Source organism: Ammospiza caudacuta, chromosome 10 (assembly GCF_027887145.1).
Source record: "Ammospiza caudacuta isolate bAmmCau1 chromosome 10, bAmmCau1.pri, whole genome shotgun sequence".
NCBI lineage: Eukaryota > Metazoa > Chordata > Aves > Passeriformes > Passerellidae > Ammospiza > Ammospiza caudacuta.
The window spans coordinates 8,037,444-8,057,934 of NC_080602.1; the positions used below are offsets into that span (position 1 = coordinate 8,037,444).

Sequence of the window (20,491 nt, forward strand, 5' to 3'; positions counted from 1 at the left end):
ACACGCGAGCTCCATCTGTGGAGCTGCGGACCAAACCGTGCAGCCTCGCTTCTTCCTGTCACTTGTGCCAGTTCCAACTTCACCACGTTTTCATCTTGTAAAGTTCAGCGCCTGTTAAATTGTCCCTCGCGGCGCCGCTCTAACACGGCTGTTCCCGAATCGCTCGCGTCGGTCAGAGCGCGCGCGGGAGGCGGCCCAAGGCGCGGGAGCTTCCCGGCCGCGCCCGGCGCCGGCGGAGGGGTCCGCGCGCGCCGCCCTGCGCGCTGCGGCCGCGCCGGGGGCGGAGGGTGCCGGCCGCGCGCGCCGCCCAGCCAATCGCGCGCCTGCTCCCGCCGCCGGGCGCTGCCCCCCGCGCGCGCCGCCCACCTGCTGGCGCGGGCTGCGGCCCCGCGCTGACGTCACGCCCAGATGTTCCCCAGGCCACGCCCCGCGGGGTCCGGGCGGCTCCGGGCTGCGATAACGGGGAGCGCCGGGTCCGCTGTCACAGCGCGATGGGAGGGCTGCGAGACCGCATCGCCAGCTCGTTGCCTTCTTGAAAAACGGCACTGATCCATGCTCCGAGCAACAAGCTGCCAGTGCCAGGATCTATCTGCTGTTCTTTTTCTCTTCCATTGGACCGCCAACGCTTTTTCGATTTTGTGACAAGCTGGGTGTGATCGTCACGAACATAGTGTGGGTTTGATGGCTGCGATATCAGCCTTTACTCCTACAAACCGATCCTAAGAAATAAGGGAGGGAAAAGTCTGCTTGTGTAATATTTTTTAAAAGGGGAAGAGCGCTGTTGTGTTGGGTTTGTTTTTTCTTTTTTTGTCTTCATCTGTTTGGATTTCTTTTTAAACTTATGAAAAATGGCAACAGCAGCATATGTGGATCATTTTGCAGCAGAGTGCCTTGTTTCTATGTCAAGTCGTGCTGTTATCCATAGTCCTAAAGGGGAGCCTGATCCCCAACCTGATGCAGCAATATTTCCTTCATCCAATGGAGAAGATAGACGGGAAGTCAGAGAAACTGGGAAAGACAATGGATCATCATTACTTGTGGTAGCTAGCATTTTAGCAGATCTGAACCAGCATGTCCCAAACTCACCTGCTCTAAGGACGGAAAAAACAGAGACGCTTGATGTAACAGAACAAATACACATTTCTATTGCTCCTAAGGAGTTTGGGGAAGAAAGTCTGCCTTCAGCTGGTAAGAGCGGAGGAGAAAGAGCAGCCACACCTACTAGCCTGGCTGCAGTAACTGAACCAAGCCCCAGACAAAAGAACAAACGCATAAGAAGCTGGACTGACCCTGGATCACCCCAGAAAAAGCACAAATGCCACTATGTGGGGTGTGAAAAAGTTTATGGCAAATCTTCCCATCTTAAAGCTCATCTAAGGACCCATACAGGTTAGTTATAATCCAGCCAGAGATTTATTTGTTACAGCTTGGTAATTAAAATGAAAAACAAAACCAAACAAACTTTTATTTGGCCACTGTTATGGTTTCACCTCTCGGAACTCAAGCTCGGGAAAACCAAACAGCAACAACAAAAAAAACCCCTCTGGGAATAAACCCTTACTGGGCATAGATTCAAAGCTAATGTTGCCCTTTTTTGTTAATGTCTTAGGGAACGGCATGCGGGTCACCTGTGTGGATTGTACCAAGCTGTAATTTTTAGCTGCTGGCCTTCTTGTTCTGTGTGTCTTCTACTTCCCTTTCCAGTACTTCTTACCTCCCCATTTTCCCTACTCCCTGGTCCAGTCCCTCTCTTTATACCAGCTTATCACTTCCCATGCAAGTATCAGTACTCTCGATATGTTTAAATTAAATGTTCTAGAGGCACCTACATGGCTGTGTATCTGTTTCTTTTTTCAGCAGACACTTTGTGAAAGCTAGAGTAAGCAGAAGGTAGATGAGAGGCTGAACACGAGTCGCAAGGAGACACCATGAGTGAGGAGAGAGGGGGATATGGGCAGTGTCTAAAACACTTTTGGCAGCTGGGTAGAACCAAATTCGAAAGAAAAAAACATTTGAATGCAGCCAGTAACTTGTACTCATCAGTGTTCAGTGCTTACTTCTTGCTGAAGGCTGAACACTTTTTTTGTTGCTACTGTAATTTATGAGACACACCCACAGAAAAAGTGGAAGTCTTGCAAGCCTTGAGAAAGTTGCACTGAAAGTATTCGGAGGGCCATCTTGAAATAGGCCCCATGACTTGCCACACCTCGTGCCTCTGCCTGGTGCTGGGAAACAGAATGGCTTCCAGTCAGAAAGGGGACACCAAAAATTAAGAAGCCCAGTCTCTGCTGAAGGCACCAATCATAGCACATGTGTGGAGGCACCGCACCGACTAGAGCAGACTTGTGCAAGATGTTCCACTGAGTAATTTCAGATGCTAAATTAGTTTGCTAAGATGTATGGTCAGTTCTCTTTAAAAAGAGCAGTAACAACGAGATCCTCAGAATTAAACATGACATAACTCCTGAGCAGTTTTAGCTCTGAGGTGTCAGCCTCAGCCTCACCCGTGCTGGCCTTACTTTCTGTGTGCCTTCAGCTTTTCCTGTCCTGAGATAAAGTAAGAGCCAGTCTAATTTGATGGTATGCTTTGCTCTCTGTGGGAGAGAATAAAGCCCCATCAAATGTGAGCATATGGATGGACAATTCCCTGTGGCACACAGCCAAAGGAACAGTGTGTTCCTGGCACCCCAGGCAGCCTGTCCTGCTTTGCACTGTGTAACTGCTTTTTGCCGCCTTGGGAGTTACACAGAAAAGGTGTTTCCACTTGGCTTGCAGGGAATTGTCTCCATTAATTTTCAGTTCTTTTGCTTTCTTATTGCTGGCATTTGCCATTGTCCTGAAAGGGGAAGATAAATTTAGCAACGTTTCTGGGTTTCCAAACCAACCAGAGACCAAGAAGGGGAACTCCAGCCCCTGATAAAGAGAAGAGGGCTGGGCATGCCCGCCTTGCCGGGAGAGGAGGGAGGGCAGGGCCGGCAGGGAGTGTCGCTCCAGGCTGCCGGCAGAGTGGAGTCATTCGGGGACGCTGGCTCGCCTCCAAGCTCTCTCTTTTTTTTTCTCTTTTCCCTTTTTTTTTTAACTCTTCATTTCCTGTATTTTTTTCACGACTGTAGGGCTCAATTTGTTATTGCTGTACTAATGGCACTAAGAGAGCACACGTGTGTCTGAGAGCTAAAGGAAAAGCAGGGAAGGGACTGTTTTTGCCCAGGGAGTGGCAGGACCCTCAGGGACTACAGCTTCTTTGTTTTCTTTCGTCTCCAGTGTCTGTGTGGGAAGCTTTAAGCAAAGCTGCCAAGTTTTCCTCCTCACTGGCAACAGGTCTGTCTCTGTTTGGATTGGGTTTTAAACAGGCTTAAATGCCTCTTACTCTCCTTGCAGAATATTTTCTAAGATGTTTGCATTTTTCTTTCTGTCTTTAAAAGAAATTGTTACAGCCTTGAAAAAAGTTTGTAAGACAATAAGAGTTAAGCTAACAGAGAAAGTGATCGCTTCCAGCATTGGTAAATGATTGTTCTTACAAACACGTTGGTGTTTTACTGCTTTAGAACGAGGGCTTTGGGTCTTCTCTGCTTTCTAGTCATCCTGAACTAGTCAAGTAACACATCAGTCTGCCCAGTTGTCAGATAGACAGGGTGATGGCTATCCACCTCACAGAGCAGTGGTGAAAGTGCCCCAGCTACACATGGAAGCTGCTTTAAACACCGATCCAACTAAGTCCCAGCCATGTTTGCTAAGAGTGGTCAAAACTTCTGCTATGGAGCAGAACTTCTTCCATGTGCTGTAAGACTAGGTGAGCTGGTATTTAGGGGTGACCTGAAGGCTGAGGACAGCACTGCAGGCTAGAAGATAACAGATGATCATGCAAGAGATACTTGAAAAAAACAGTTTATGATCTGCTTTAGAAACTTGCTTGTCCTTGTCCGATACTTTGCTGAAAAAGTAAAGGTTTTGGTCTTCATGGTGTGAGGAAGGATAGACCAGATACTTGAGCTTATGTCAAAGAGATAAAGAGCCTTCCAAGTACTATTGTATCAAATCCAGCCCACATTGGACTGAGAGCTGGTACAATTTTCCAGCTGTTTGGTGCTCTGTGTGAAATCCTTCTGATAATTATAGCCAGATATCAGAGCTTATATACATGAAGTAAAAACCATAGTGCAGAGGATGCTAATTCTCCTATTTAAAGCAGAAGAACCAAGATGGAAATGCCAAGAGCATCTGCTTTTTGTTCTTTACTCAGTGTACAGTGTTTTTTAGTACTCCTATTAGGACGAAATGTGCTGGAGCAATCCACAGTTTCTTGTGAGCTTTTTTGTACATTACTGGTTAACCTGTCTCAGCCTTATGAATACTTCAGCTTTATTACACTGGAAACCCTTGAACCAGGCAAAAAAAAAAATCACCAAAATCTTCTCTGTTCTCTCCACCAGCTTTCAAAGTTCCCATCCCCCTATGTTTCTTTTCATGTTTATGTTTTCTACTCTAGTCTCTCACTGAATGTCCTGGAGTTCAATATGATCATCAGCCACAAAGCCCTTGAAGTTTTAATGTTTACCAGAAGGTTATATTTAGTGTCAGTGGGTAGTTTTCAAGTTCAGATACTTTTCTTGTGGATCTCAGAAGCTCTGTTGTGGTCCATAGAGACAGCACCCCCATTTAACCTAAGCTATACTGACTCCACTGATAAAAAAAAGATTTTATTGATGCATGGATTTTAAAAATCCTCTCCACTGAGAAAATTCCTAAACACAAAGGACTTACAAAAAATCAGATAAATAATTCACATGACAGAATTCCCCTTCATGTGAGCAGGTTTTCAGTGCAAAGGTTTTCAGCACATTTTCTGGAGTTACTGGAAACCAGTTAGTCTCTTGGTGCACCAGTGGTAGAAGGGAGACAGTACAGAGCCTAACAGAAGTCTACAGGCTACAATCTTACAGAGTCTTGTCCAGGACCACTGTGTTCTGAGAGACTGTAGAGAGTCCCGGCTTATTGCACTGTATTACACATTTATACATAGAGAAAAAACAATGGCATTTTGAGCAGGAATCACAAGAATCCTGTGCATTGCAGCTCCCCACCAAATTGTTGGGACCTCTCAAGATTTTAGCCATCCTCCATTAGCACACCATCGCCATCAGGAATGCAGAGAAAGCATGAAATAAACCTTAATTTAACTCCTTTAAACTGTCCTTCTAAACTTAACTAGTTCTAAGCACTAAGCAGCACATCATAACACAGAAACAGCCTTTCAGTCAGTCATCAGAATTAAATGAGCCTGCACAAATTAGCAGAAGTTAAGGAGAACTGGGCACCAGTCTCAGCCTGGAGTCTTAGTAATTGGTATTTGAAAACAATCTGAGAATAAAGCAATCAGACCTTGCTGTGTCAAGTATGACAAGAGCATAACAGTTGGGCTGGACAAACAGGAGGAGTATATGGTCTGTGTTCAGGCTGGTAAAGAGGCCTTTATGTAAAGTACAAATTACCCATTTTAAATAGAGGTTTGGATTTCACTTTCAGTTCTAGTAAGTCTGATTTGGTCACACTATGTTAATTCAAAACAGTAAAGCACAGCTTCCCTTAAGTTGTGAATAAAGATGCCATCCCTGTGTGTGGAAACTAATTAACCAATGGAAGAAACAAGTTTTTCTATCATAAAAATAAACTTTATCTTCTGTTTTAGCACCTGCCAATTACCAGAACCATAGCTAGTTAAATAAAAACCCATGGACTAGACCTGGCTGAGGTTTCTTTTAGCTTGTCTCTAGGCACACAGTGACTCTTGAAGGCATATATGTGTAGGTGTGTAGCAGGTTGGCAGTGTTGGTGAAGACCCAAGGCTTTGAAGGAAAAGATTACAAGAGAAGAAACTCAACCTAGGGCCTTCTGTGCTACTCAAGAGCAGTGCAAAGGAGGACTGCAGACAGCTCTTGTCTACAGCAGGATGAAATGAGTGGTGCTGGTGCTTGAATCCTTCCTCCTGAGCTGCCAGTTTGGCTGCTCTGCATACCGGGACTTACGGAGGGCTGCACTCCCTCTGGACAGGATGCCAGAGGAAATTGAAAAGGCCTTTCCCCAGCACAGATTTCCCAAAGGCAAAAAGACAGACTAAACGAATTTGTCCTTCTGCTTGTTGGGCCTCCTGGGTTTGATTTCTTGCGTTAAAAGTTAGAAACAACTTGTCGGCTCTGAATGCTTCCTTCAGTCTCATTAGCATACACCCAGATTATCCAAAAGCTGCAAGGTACCTCTAGGCTGCTGTGTCCCTTAAGTGCCTTCCACTCCTTACTTCGCTGAGTGCATCAAAACATTTTCTATACGTTTTTTGTTGTTTGTTTTTTTCTGAGATGGGCCCAAATGGTGACTTCTGGGCAGATTCAAATATCAGCCTCACAAAACATTTGTCTTTCCAGCCTAAGGCGACAGCCTTCTTTTTCAGTGTTAAGAACTTCAGCAGCCTGCTACTTTATTCCTGAAAACTGATAATCTTAACTCATTTAATAAACCTGTATTTTTAAAAACAATACAGATTTTCAATGCATTGTTTGTGTTTCCTCTGAAAGTACTCTGCAACTGCTTTCTTACTCCCTCTAAGAAAATTTCAACATATAAAAAAAAGTCAGTAGAAAACATAGAACAACTTCCCTCAAAGTCCTGAGTCTTCCCCCTGCAATGCAATTCTCAAGACTAAAATTCTTATTTTAAAGTATTGATTTTAAACCTGGATCAAACAATCTGTGTTCATTGAAGAGAGCAAAAAAATATATATGCTATAAGTTTCTTAATACAAGTCTTTGAAATAAACACAGGGCATAAACTTCTTAAAGAGTAAACAAATTTTAAAACATGTTTCAAAAGGACCTGAAGTCAGAAAGAAAAGTAGAACAATTCCTACTCACTCCTTTTATGTGGCCGCTTCAAGACTAAACAGTAAGATTCAGTTAATTCAGCTGCAAAAGAGTTAGGGCTAAATTAGTTGCATGGAGAACCCAGCTGGATGACATCTGTATTTACCACACACTTGATTAATATTAGCTGTTAGGGGGAACTACCTGTCCTGATGGTTATACAGGTTCCTCTGTGAAAGGCTTCCCTTTATTTCCTTTTCCCCCTCTTTCTCCTCAGTCTTTGTGGAGATATTAATCATGCAGAAGACATAGAAATAAAGTTTCTGGTAACAACAGAATTTAGACATTGTAGGTAAAAAACATTTAAAGTAAAACTGTACTTATTGTTACAGCTATGTGTCTAATGAAAAATCAGAAACATCACAGAGTTCTCTTTTCATAAACCATTTTTGTTTTAGCATGGAAGTGGGACATAGGGCCAGCATAATGAAACCTATTACTATTGGAAGTAGTGAAGAGGGATGACCCTCCAGTTGCTTCCCTCAACCTAGGCACTGGTAGTAGCACTTTCTTTCTCAGTGACAAGACCTAGGTCTTACAAACAGTCGAGAATAAACTGGCAGGCAAGGTTTTTAATGAATGGACAGTTGCAATTGATTGCTGTGTTTGTATTAGAAATTAATCACAGCTCTGTGGACAAGAGTGTTCAAAATGATCTGCAGAAGACTTTCCTGCAGTAGCATTTCTCTGCAAGACACTGGAAAGTTTATCTGACAGAAGTTTTGCATAAACAAACCTTTTGGTAAACTGGAATTCCATATGAAACAAACTCACAATTGGATTCCATCTGAAAAGAAGGCACCTTTAACCATTTAAAACAACTGTTCCATTGTTTTATTGTCTGGCTGAACATGCTTAGGGCACATCCAAAACCAGAAACCTGGAACTTGTTTATATTGGACATGTGGTTTCTAGTTCTGTTTTTTAAGTTAAGCATGTTCCAACTTCCCCCCACCCCCTTCCAATCTTGGATCAGCTGTCTGGAAGTTGGTGCTGACAGAGCCAAAAAAATACTCTGCTGTTCAAATGCAGGACAACTTTTGAAGGGTCCTTTCTGTAGAATTTCTATAGGTATACTTTTTTCCCTTTGTTACCCACTTGGCTTTTATGAGGTAGATTTGCATGGGCAGTGAGATCATTATCTTGCTGTGTTCAGTTTAACAATAGCTAGACAATGTGGGTTATTTAAGTGCAGGCACTGAAGTCAGACACACATATCCTGTATTTTTCAGGTCTTGCAGATTCAGCAGATCTTAGACGGCCTCCGCTTAATATAAAAGGAAAATTTTTAAAGTTCAGATTGCCACCGTTGTGGTTACTTGTAGAAAAACGACCTCAGAAGCTTTTTTGCAGCCTAAACATAAAAAGCATTTACTAACCAAGAACTTGGCACAAGTCAAATGGTATTAAAGTAAGCGTATCCTGAAATGACCTCTAGTGCAAGGAAAAGATTTGCTGTAATCACTTACAGTCCTTTTGTAGTGCTCTCAGGAAATATAGGCAAAATACTGGTGACTGGGTATCTGCTGATGTTACAGTCAATGGACCAATAAGCTATCTTAGATTTATTGCACACTATATTCCTACCAGACCACTCTCTATTATTTGGTTTTAAGTTATATGAGTTTTTGGAATAGAGGACCTTGAAAAAGTCATATGAAAGAACAGTATTGCTGCTGCATGTTTTGCATCTTTCCATCTGCCTTGGTCCTGCAGCTATCTAGAATATCCCTTGACAATGGGCGTGTTAGTTATGACCTTACTATCTTCAACAGTAGCTTTTAAAGCTGGTGAAGGAGAGCAGCAGAAATGCTAACTTTTCTAGAGCAAGATCAGGTGAGGTACAGCAGCCAGAAGTGATGTACTGAGCTTTTTTAAAGTAAACAACCACTACAGGAACTTAGAATGGAGGCAGCTGAGAAAGATTAGTACATTCAGATGTTTCCTGCAAATTTTTGGTGAAATTATGAGCTGTTTGTTGATAGATCAGGGAAATATTTATTTTGCATTTTCAGGGTAAATAAATGAAATTACATTGGTACAAATTTACATACTAGACTGGGACTTTAGAGACTATTTTACATTCTTGCAAACATCCCAGTTGAATATAGTGCTTTCCTACATTTTTAATCTAGTAATTTAGGCCTTATTCTGGTATAACAAATAGAACAGAGATGCTGCTAAAACCTCACAGAACCATGGACTAATTTTTGTTATTTATATGTAGGGACTTACTAAATTTTAATTTGCAATCTCTTTTAATTGCCAGCAGAAGGACTGCAGATGAGCATTAATACATAGGGGCCATGGCAGTTTTTGATTGTTCTGGTGATTGATATATTTTCCAAGCCCTGTGTAAATTGTGTGCAGCTTTCTTATGCTTTCAGAGCACTGAAAGCCCCTCAAAGCCAATGGAAACTTCCATTTGCTGTATATATGTCTATACAAGCAGTGCCAATAGAATGTTTAGCCTGACTGTGTAATAAATTCAGGATGTATTTCTAAATATGTCTTCTGAATTCTCCTAACATGGCCAAAACAAAACTGAATTTCTTAGATACCCCAAAGGATTACTTTCAGACTGGATTCTCATTGATATATATTTTGCCCTTTATGCAAACACCATCTATTTCCTCAGCTTTCATCACTGAAAACTGTGTAATTCTTCTTGCTAGCATTTAAGAATTACTCAGACTGGCAACATTTGGAACCAAATTCTAGCTTAAATAGAAATGTATTAGCAAATATGTGGGCAACCAGAAAAGCAAATACTTTGGAATTTATAGGTACCCATACATAGGTAGGAGGTACCCTACATGTTACTAGCATAAACAGGTCTATAAGAAATGTATCAAAAAAGCTCTTTTTTTTTTTTTCAAATGACAGAGGAGATGTAGAATTTGATCATGAGACAAAGTAATTAAAATTACTGATTACTAATTTTAGTAGATGCTAGGTGTGAATTTAATAGAATCAATTTTACTTCAAGCTGGATGATATGAGGTAAGACTATCTCTAGCTAATCACCTGCCATTTGTCTTAAAAAAAAACAACTCTCAGTGTCCCTAACAAGGAAACACACAGGGGGGGTTTTTAAGCACAGAATCTTGTGTTTCATTGGGAAAGAAACCTCTTCCTAACCCACCACCTGCAAATATAATATGCATATATATCGCATTGCATTAATAATACACATAAAAGTGGGTTTGCACAGTTAAATATAACTTTTAGTGAACCCTGACTCTGATTCTGCTGCTCCTCCATGCGCTGCTGAGACTTTGAAAGGGGAATAGGGCTGTCTCAACTTGGTAGATTAACTCAGCATTGCTCAACTAGTGGAACCTGGAGGGAGAATTCTCCTTGTGCCCAAAACCTCCAGCTCTTACCCACGCTGCAGAATCCCTTGCACTGTTGCAAGGGATTCTACAGCGCAGGTAAGAGCTGGAGGTTTTCAAATGACTGCAGAGTTTGTGGGGGGTCAGAAACAGTAACCTTATGAGGAGCATAACTGAGAGTTGTGGGAACAGTGTTACTCATCATTCCTTTAGGAACTCCACAGCTTTCTTAACGTCTCATCTGCAAATGAGTTCAGATACAACACAAGATCGAGGTAACTACCATGCTGAAAGATTTACACCAGTTTTCCACATTTTCCTTCAGCTTGAGTGAGTTTTGTTGTGTTGGCATCTGCTTTCAATCTGCAGGATAATATCATTAAGGGCACCACCTCACTGACCAAATAAGATATGATTTAAGCCAATATCTGTTGGAGCTTGGAGTGCAAATGGAGCAGTGTAACTTCTGGGGAGTCATTTTAATTAAAAAGTGTCATTGGTCACTTTCAGAGAATGAAGTGGTCAGGCAGATGACAATGTTATCTTTGCTGTGCTCACTGATGTAAGCAACTATTGTACAACAACTGGCACAAACGTTTTACCATGAACCTTGTCCCAGACTTCTATAACTGGGACGTGCAGATGAAATGTGTTTAGGAACATGACTGTCAGATACCTTATACTAAAGTGGTAATTTACAAAGCTCTAACTATATACTGCAGAGACAAAAGTGTAATGAGAAACAGCTTTTAAACACTGCTTGTCAAAGTACAGATGTTCAGCACCAGTATCTTCTAAGAAAAGTTTCAGTCAGTCCCCAAAGGGGTGTTCTTTAAAAAAAAAAAAAGGCAACGAAAAGAACAGAACATTTTGTGATTCTGCTTCTTACCCTACTGCAGTATTTGGAATTGGCTGATGTCTCCAGTAAGCAATGTGGACTAAGCAAATACAGCTTTCCACTCCAAGGATAAATTCTCACCCGACTCATACCAAAAGGGCTTGCATGGTGAAGGGCTACACATTTTAGAGACTTTTTGCTAAACTGCTTACTGGTAAAAAGTCATGTAGAACTCGTCTGTTTTATCTGCATTTCTGAATGTGATTTTTCTGAGCAGTATGGCCTCTGGAGAAAGCAATATCAGTGACCTTATCAAAACAAAATCACCTCTGTGATAATATGCTGTTTTAAACCTATGTCTTTTACTTGATACTTCCTTTTCTCTCCCTTATAATTTCAAATGAGATTATTTAATAGGCTGCTGTTAATTCCTTGAAGGACTCTGTAAAATGAAAAAACCCCTAGCTCTTCTTTTCACCATGTTTGATAGATTCGTAAGGATTTGAGTACTTCCCTCCTCTCAGTCTAACTTCAAACCTCGCAGTGAAAAAAAGAATCCTGACTGGTGTTCTTACAGATTGCTTACAGGAACATAATTTAACTTCTACATGCAAGAAACTAGTTCCCCTTGATTGTACAAATCACTAGATTAAGTTTTGTCTTTAAGGCAAAAATTACTAAAATTTATTTTTTGTCATCAAGAATATAATAAGTTACAAAAACATTCTGAGAGAATGTTATCTGGCTGGTGCTCTGATTTTGTAATGAATTCTTGAAAAAGCAGCTGTACTTTCTGAGGTTATGTCATCAGCTTGTGGTCCTATGGTTAGCATTTGCAGGTGAATTACAGACTAATTAGTTTGGAAAAACATTCCCTACCTCCGCTGAACTTCTGTCCAAATGTTTGCTTAAAGCCTCTTTCCAAGAACTAACTCTGGTCTGTGTGTGGAGTATCCTTGGAAAGATTACAATATACATTGTCACTTGGATATGACCACTGTTGTTTGCAGGAGACTCATACTCATTTGGTATAAGCTATGTCTTTCTGGTGCTGACATGCAAATTGCTTTCTTAGAGGTTTACACAAATTTCTTACAGAAACACAAGGAGCTGATGTGATTGGTGTGCTTGATAGTTTTTCTTCTTTGAATACTCTAGAGGAACTGAGTTCCAGTCCCATTTGCAAAGAAATCCACATTATCACATAACTATTTCCTCAATCAGATAGTTCTAAGGAGGCTGTACCATTCTCATCAGTGCCTTGTAAGGTCTGTGGTATTCCCTTTATGAAAAAGTGACTGTGCTGGTACTTTTTTGATTTGAGTACATATATTGTGGTTTCACAAACTAACACAGTAAGAGCAACAGTAATTTTCACTGCACAGATGTTTCTCACTTGGAAATCAGACCACCTTTGTTTTTTTAATATCTAATTTTTTAATATATAAAAAGAGTCCTAAGTTCCTAGGTCAGTCTTGACCCTTCTAATTATAAAACACACCTTGATGAGCATGCAGACAGCATGGTGTACATAACTTTACAGTGCTGAGGTATTTCTCTTCTGGAAAAAATGCTAAACACATACCTGCTTTTGTGCAGTGTAACGATGAATCATTTTTTTCTAAGATCTAAGTTTTTCTCTTATTTGTCTATTACTCACAAATTCTAAAATTGAGCTCTAAAAACTAATTTTAAAAAGAAAGTAGAATCAAGTTCCAACGAATTGGCTGAAAATCAAGTTCAAAGTACTTTGTGCATCACATCTTTTGGGATGAATAATAAGCTGTCCCATTTGGCACTGTCAAGCTGCAACAGCAATGATTGGATCATCTCAGTCCCTCAAAGCTAAGTCAGGGTAGAACACCACAACTCATGAAGCTGCAATTCCTGTTTTCTTTGGGTTTATTCACAGTCTGTCTGTTGTAACAGAACCTCCCGATTACTCAAGTGTATGAACCTCGCTGTTCTGCATATTGCAGTTCTTGAATCTCAGCCCAAGACCCAAGGTTGCCAGAATTGCGCTCAGCAGGAGCTAGGAATATGGACAGGAAATAAGGTTCAAATAATTTTGTGGTCCTCAGATTTAGGACTTTAGATTTAGATTAAGCAAGAGTCCAAATGGAAGTAAGAACAGCAGGGAATCTGTGATCTTTTTCAAAGTAAAAATTATATCCTGTGCCTAGGATAGCCTGCAGACTTACATGACACTGATGTCTTCAAGAATTCCATAGTAATGGTGCAATTCCTATTATATTTCATAGAAGTCTCCTGTCCCAGGAATCTTCTCCTGAAAAAATTTGGCCACAATGAAATCCTGTATTTTAGAGTACTTCATTAGCCCCTGTGCGTCAGGCGTGTTAAATGTGGTCAACTAATTTCCTGCAAACAGGAAACAGGTGCTCCACCTCAGAAATCCAGAAAGACCAGTGGATTTCCTCTCCTAACCCAGAGGAGCAGGTCTGTTGGGGAATAGATCTGCACACTTAATCAAACAAGTGTAGAAGAGCAGCAATAAATGTGCTGGAGCACTAGGAATTTATATTTTGGGAAGTAATAGGGACCTTTCTACTACATCTTGCTTACATTTACAGCTACTGAATTTTTACCTGAGGTATATGGACCCATAGAATTGAGAATCTCTGCTAAAGAATCATTGATCTCTCACAAGGTGAAATGGTTTACATGTGAATAAGGTTTTTAAATCCTTACAGAGAAAATGGTGGCTGTTGGGCAGCCCTTGTGGCATCATTCATACATATAAACCATATTCTGCAATGACACGTAACTGGGTTTAACAGAGTTTTAACACTTTACAGAGTGCTCTGTAAAGGCAAGCAATGAAGACATGGGTGCAGTAGGCAAGGGAAGACAGAGCTGCTAAAGGGGCCATGGCGTATGTGTGTATATTTTAGAAATTTTAAAATAGTATAGATGTGCCTTTCAATACCACTTTTGAGATGGAAAAGTAGGAAAAGAAGTATTTGCTCAAGAAAAAGGGAATCCAGTTGATTACTCTTTGTGAGTCCGTAGTAAGATAGTTTTTTGGAAACACCTCTCTATTTTTGAAAGGTATGTTATATATACCAAGATGCCCTTGGCAAAGCTGTCTTTGAAATATGTCTGTGTTCTACGTAAGATCTCAGCTTTTCAGTTATGTCTCACATCCAGAGTCATACTCAGACAATTGGCTCGTGACTTGGATCCTCCACAATGCAGCAAACGCTCCATTCATGGAGTTCCAGCCCTGGCCATAGCCTCTGTCCTACGCTGTGACCTGACACGTCAGGCGCAGCTGGTGGGGCCGCCTCCCTCCGAGTCTGCGCCCGCTCTGCTCAAAGCCGACATCAAACGGGCAGGAGGGCGGGGTGCCTATAGCAGCTGAGGCGCACTTTGGCTGTGTCACGCTCTAGGTGTTAACGAGAGAAGTGTTGAAAACCTTCTCGTACTTATTTTCTGATTTGATATGAGAATGAGGCCTGCATGGGTATGTGCTTAAAATATTGGTAGAGACACATAGAAAAGACTGAAAAAAGCTGGGACTGGAAAGGAGCAGGTAACTTGTGCTCTTTTTTCCTTTTCATACAGCTGTGGTTGAAGGGGCTGCAAGGAGGTGCAAAATAAACAAGGAAAGCATTTACAAAATAGAACATGTAAATGAGACTTGCAAGAGTTGGATGTTGAATTGCAAATTGTTTTTTCTAAAAAATTTATCTGTTTTAAAAGTGGGCAGTTTGGAACATTAGAACTGTTACAATATAACCTAATTCCTCTATGGTATACAAAAAAACTGAAGCTTTGTTTAAACAGGGAGGGTGATTTACCAATCTGAGCAGAAGATTTTCGTATGTATGCAATAATTTTATGTATACCTTGAATGGTAGCTGCCTTGTGTCAAGCAACAGATCTAGTGTTTGATTATCAGCCCATAAAACTACTTTCCAGAGCTGCCTGTTCCTTGAAGCTGGATGCTCAATATGGCCATTGGCAGATGCTGCTCATAAACTACTTCAACACCACCTTGCTCTCTGGCAAAGAATCCAGCCAGAATGAGAATAAAATAACAGGAAATCCCACTCCCTCTTTCTTCCATACAGTTGCAATAAACTCTCAATATCAGATTTTTCACTTAGCTTTACAGCTTTAGCTGTGCTTATAAATGCTGAAGCCCCATGTTTCAGGCATGCTGTGTTACTGTGATGTTGTTGATTGAACAGTTCAAAAGTTCACAAGGAGACATTTCCCAATTACAGCCAAAGACAACTTCACTAACTTCTGTTTGCTTGGCTTCTAGCAAAATGAAATCTCATCCTGTCCCCAAATCCTGGGAGCTGCTGTGCACATGAAATGTCATAACTTACCCGCAAGGTCTGTTCGTGCCAAAGTATGTGCGCTTCAGTTGGAGGCAAATGACATTCATGGTCTTCCAGAACTCAGATAAATAAAGTGCAGGTCTCAGATTAGATGAATAATCCTTTAGTCTGTTATTTTGCATAGCAGGACAGCCTTTCATTAATTTGATAAGCTTTGCTTTTACAAGCATTATCCTGTTTTTGATAGAATAGAATAATAAGAAAGTCATTGATATGTCAACAGAGAAAAGACTGATTCATGAGGTCATGTGATTCCTTCTTTGCAGCTATTCATGCAACTGCTGGGCAGAGCTCATGGAGACAAAGTGTCCCAATTTAAGCATGAATTCACTCAGAGTTCACACCAGATTAATATAATTGGTCATTACCTATTTAATTGTTCTCCCACTTAAAATATTTCCATTGTCTAACCACAGATCATGAACATTACTGTGCAAATTTTTTTGAAAGCCGCCGCAACTAAAAATTTGTGAGGGAGACTTTCATTGAAAGCAGTCTAAACCACTGCAGAGGTTGTTCCTGTGGTCATTGTACAGACAGGGATGGTTTATGAAGTTTCAGTTTGATTTCAAACATTCTTGCACTATGAGCATCTTCAGGTTCAAGTTTTTATCCATGGAGGTATTTGCGAAAGAATCTTGTGAAAAAAGTTATGTCATTAAGAAGTCACTGTATGCCATTTTTGGTTCCTGCCATTTGATCTATGAGTACCTTTGGTTAATTCTGTTACATATATAATTTCTCTACGCAATGACCACACCACTGAGAATGAATGGCTTGAGAGCCTGTGAACTCTGTTGGTGCATAATCCTGGGCTTCACAAAGAGAAATTCCCAGATTGGAAAGAGAGGTGCAAGTGTCCTGTAGTGAGACTGTAGTGTTTTTGTCCACTGTAAAGAGTGGGCTGAAGAAGGATGGGGTGCCAAGGAGTGTCATAGTCCAGAGCTCCCATGGAGCTGCTAACAGTCGGATGTCTGATCTGGAGCTGTTCTGGGTTTGCAGAGTGGGCTGGGTAACAGACTGAGCAGTTCTGAGGTAGCACAGGAAGGATCCAGACAGGAGTCGGTAATGGAAAACTTGTGCTTCTGTTGGTACCTTAATTGCACCTTCCCTGTTGATACACTTGGATCTGTTGTTTCCACTACCAGATAGACATTTTTCCCTCCTGGAGAAGAAAGAATCGAGTCTGGGGAGTTTGTTTTCTTGGCTTCAGTTGCTGACTGTATAACATTGCCATTAATCACCTTGTTTGCTCTAACATAGGGTGAGTGGTGCAGCTGAAAAGCTTGTAGCAGACAACAAAACAGCATTGCTGGGGTGCTGCAACAGGAGTAACACGAGACCTCAGGTGACTGAACAAGGCCTCAGTCCAGCATATGTACTCATCAAGGGCCACATTATTACTTTCAACTTTTAACTGGACTTGTTCAATAAAAACAGTGCTTTATTATTACGTGCATTTGGAGAGCCCTGCTGTAGTCCCTTGTCACTTTAAAAGGTTTGAATTGGCTCATCAACAAGACAGAAAAAGAACAAAATCCCACATACCTTCATCAATGTTAGTCTGTTTTAAGAGACCAGAATTTTCTGACCTGTGCTGAAGCCACAATCTTTGTATGAAAGGAATGAAGAAAGTCCCTTAAACAACAAATTTTTGGCTCAAGGCAAGAACTCTAGGCTGAAATTCCTTTGCTGGGGTGATGCAATAGGTCAGATTTGCTGATTAGCACACAGATTTTTTTTATTTTTAGTATTCTTTTCAAGTATATTTATTTAAAAGTTTAATTGACCAATGGAAAAGGAAAAAAAAATCACCATCATTTAGTTTTTTGTCATTCAGTAATACCTAGATGTGTTTTGAGGCTCTTTTACAGATGCTTTTTTATTTTCTAATCACAATAGATGTTTAAATAATCATCTTTCTTTATTACATTGCATAAATTACATAAATATTACATAATTTTAAAATTACTTAAATATTACATAATATTACATATTACATCCTTCTTTATTACATCTCCTACAGCTGAGTAGAAAAAATTAGAAAAATACAGTAATTAAAGGGCTACTATACTACCGAGTTCTCTTCTTTGCTGAGTGTCCTACTTCAGTGTGGTTTGCAAATGATACATAGCTGAGATACATCTTCCTCTCCCCAGAATTCATCACTTCATCATTTCAGCATAACACAATTTAATTATCTGGCATTTAAATGCAAAGTCAGACTGTCAGCTATTGATCTCCATTCTTGGAACAAGCCACAGGAGAGAGAAAATCAAGTGGAAGTTGCTGCTCTTTTAAATTAGTGGATTTCAGCTATTTTACTGAGCACTGGTCTAGGATTTAATGCCTCAGAGATAAGGAGCCCTAGTAAGAGTTTTAGGCTTAGTCAACAGAAATTATATGCAGCGATTGCTGGTGCTTCAGTTTGATAGAAATCCCAACATTTAGTTTGCAATATCTTAGAACATAAACTCTCTGTCACTGAGGCTGTTGCCTTTCATTTTTTAAGTTAGGCTTGTCATTGGTATTCAGTATAAGAGCTTTATTTACCCATATATTCCAGCAAGAAGGTAAAAAAATGCTGCTTTTATAATTGGATGTGGCCAAAGTCCATGTAAACAAAGGCATTGCACTTAATGGAAGCACAATCAATGGGAGTTATTCCTGTGGGGCAGGCAGGGTCCATTCCAGTCTGCACTCTCCTAGATATGGAAGTTGTCCCTGTTAGTTGGGTACATTTCCAGCCTCATGGGTGTCCTAATGGCTCAGATGTCCTAATGGCTCTCCCTTTTTGTAGATGAGAGGTCTCCATTTTGGTCATGTGTCCAAACCTTTAAAAAAGAGAGGGAAATAGTGAACTTTATGTTTCAGTGTTAAAATGGAATCCACAAAGAGCATTAGGTAACAATGATAAATCCATATAGGACTATAAGGAGATCAATACCTTATTTTTGAAATGGTATGCATTGTAAACACCATGTCATACAATTGTCTAAATTACCATTTTTCTGCATGATGGATTCCTACCAGTAGGAGATGGCTAGAGTTTTGATTGCTCCCAACTTTACAGACTAACAGGTATTCCTCTACTGATAGTGAGTGCCCATGCTATCAGTACAGTCACATAGCAAAACTACAGCAAATACAACAGAAAAGGGTCAAGAGAGGTAATATTTATGTAGACTTTGACAAGGCTTCCTGGAAGATACAGCAGTAATGCAGTTGCTCCCACAAAGTTTTAAAAAAGAAGCCCTGAAAAGAAAACTACCTGCCCTGTGACATGTGGGGACCATCCTTCATACTCATACTTCTGTGAGAAGACACATGTGTGCATCTCCTCCTTACCTAACATGACTAACCAGAACACCCAGAGTATCAATGGGCAAGTTTACATCTGAGAGGACCTACTCTTACTATGTTTGTATATGATCAACCCTAAGTGCCCCAGAAACACCTTGCTAAGGATTTGGAGCTGTTTTGCTAAATTTCAGTGCTTTAGATACCAACAAGAAAGCACATTGATTCTTGCCTTCTTTGTTGTGGCTCCTAGCAGTTTTGTGATGGGAAGCAGGGGAGGGGAGCAAAACCAAAGATGCCCTCATCAACTTTTACTAAATGAACTCCCATAATTTTGCTAGTAATTGCAGATTTGTGACCCTTGCCTAAAAGAGTGATGAGGAATCCTTAAGCCATAGGGGTGTTTTAGACATTACATGTCTGTTCCCTCACACCCCCTTTCTGATCCTTCACTTTCAGAGTTGCCTTTCTGCTGGCTTTTCTATTCCACTGCATTCTTCTGATGCATCAAATCAAGTCATCAGATGCACACATTCATACCTAAGTGATGAGTGGATGACCAGGTTAATTAATTATTCAGAAAGTTATGGAGGTGCTGTTGGTTCAATGCATGCAATTATTCAGCTAATTCAGCTTCTTTGCTGAAATAACTTTTAAAACTCCAGTTACTTCTAGAGAGGATGATTTCAAAATTTGTGTCCATATATCTAGGCCCTGCAATAAAAAGAAGTAATCTTGTATGCTAAACTCACCTTAATGATTTTATCTCTGGTTGTGTTTCAAGAGAAAAACTCTGTAACATATTTAACACATCCACATCCCCACCCACCCCAGCTGTGTTTTGATGTAGTGTTATAATTTACTTCAGAGCTTCACAAAGTCCTGGCCTAGTGCAACTGGTTTTTTGTAGTTTCAAAAGCGAAAGGAACACACAAGACTGGGAAGGGTTGTGTAAGGAGGAGATAGAGCATGAACTCTTCTGAAACCAGGAAGTAACAAACTGCACAGGAGAAAGCCAATATTGGCATTTTGTGTCTTAGTACAAGGATGCAGTAAAACAAGTAGCATCTCATTGATCAGGTCTACAGATATGAATTTCAAATTGGAAACCCTTAAGGGCTTTTTCATGATCTTCAGTTGATAGGAAAGGATTGAATTTCTCAATTGCCCAGCAAGATTACCTGTGTTTTGGAGTACTCTCTTGCAGAAAGGAACAGCAGTGTGAGCATAGTTAGAGAGAAGAAAACCAAACAAAATTCACTATATATCTATGGAATTGTACTGTAGCAGTGCAGAGAAGATCATAAAAATACATATTTGGAAAATGTGCTTGTCTTTCTAGCATGAGCTTTGGGTTGGTTGTTTCTTTGTCATGGCAGTGTGTGGCACATCAGCTCTTTAAAGGAAGAACTCAAAACAGACCCAGTGTTTTGAAGACTGCACCACTTTACCACCAGTTTGCAAAATGACTCCAGAGGACAAAAGTAGAAGGAAGTGAAAGCAGCTCAGCGCAACTCCAGAAAATGTTTCTTGTACTTAAAATGCTGTAGAGAATCTCTGAGGCTTTTTGGGTCATACTGCAATGCCACAGGGCATATTCTCAGCCACATTTTCAGCATAGATCTAAAATCTATTCCAAGATTTCTCTGTGAAGGATAAACTTTCATGGTCATTACCCTTGGCTGTCTTTGGAATTCCCTTGTGCTTATAAACACAGGGAGTTTAGTGGAAGTAGAA

The 20,491-nt window shown here is 40.6% G+C and overlaps 1 protein-coding gene across 1 annotated transcript in view; it reads left to right on the forward strand.

Moving 5' to 3' along the window:
* The first annotated feature begins 486 nt into the window (after nt 1-486).
* Nucleotides 487-20,491, forward strand: part of KLF13 (KLF transcription factor 13) — a 33,031-nt gene continuing 13,026 nt past the window's right edge. Inside the window, exon 1 of the mRNA XM_058811359.1 lies at nt 487-1,389. Coding sequence (XP_058667342.1) covers nt 849-1,389 — 541 coding nt within the window. The 5' untranslated portion in view covers nt 487-848. The remainder of the gene's footprint in view (nt 1,390-20,491) is intronic.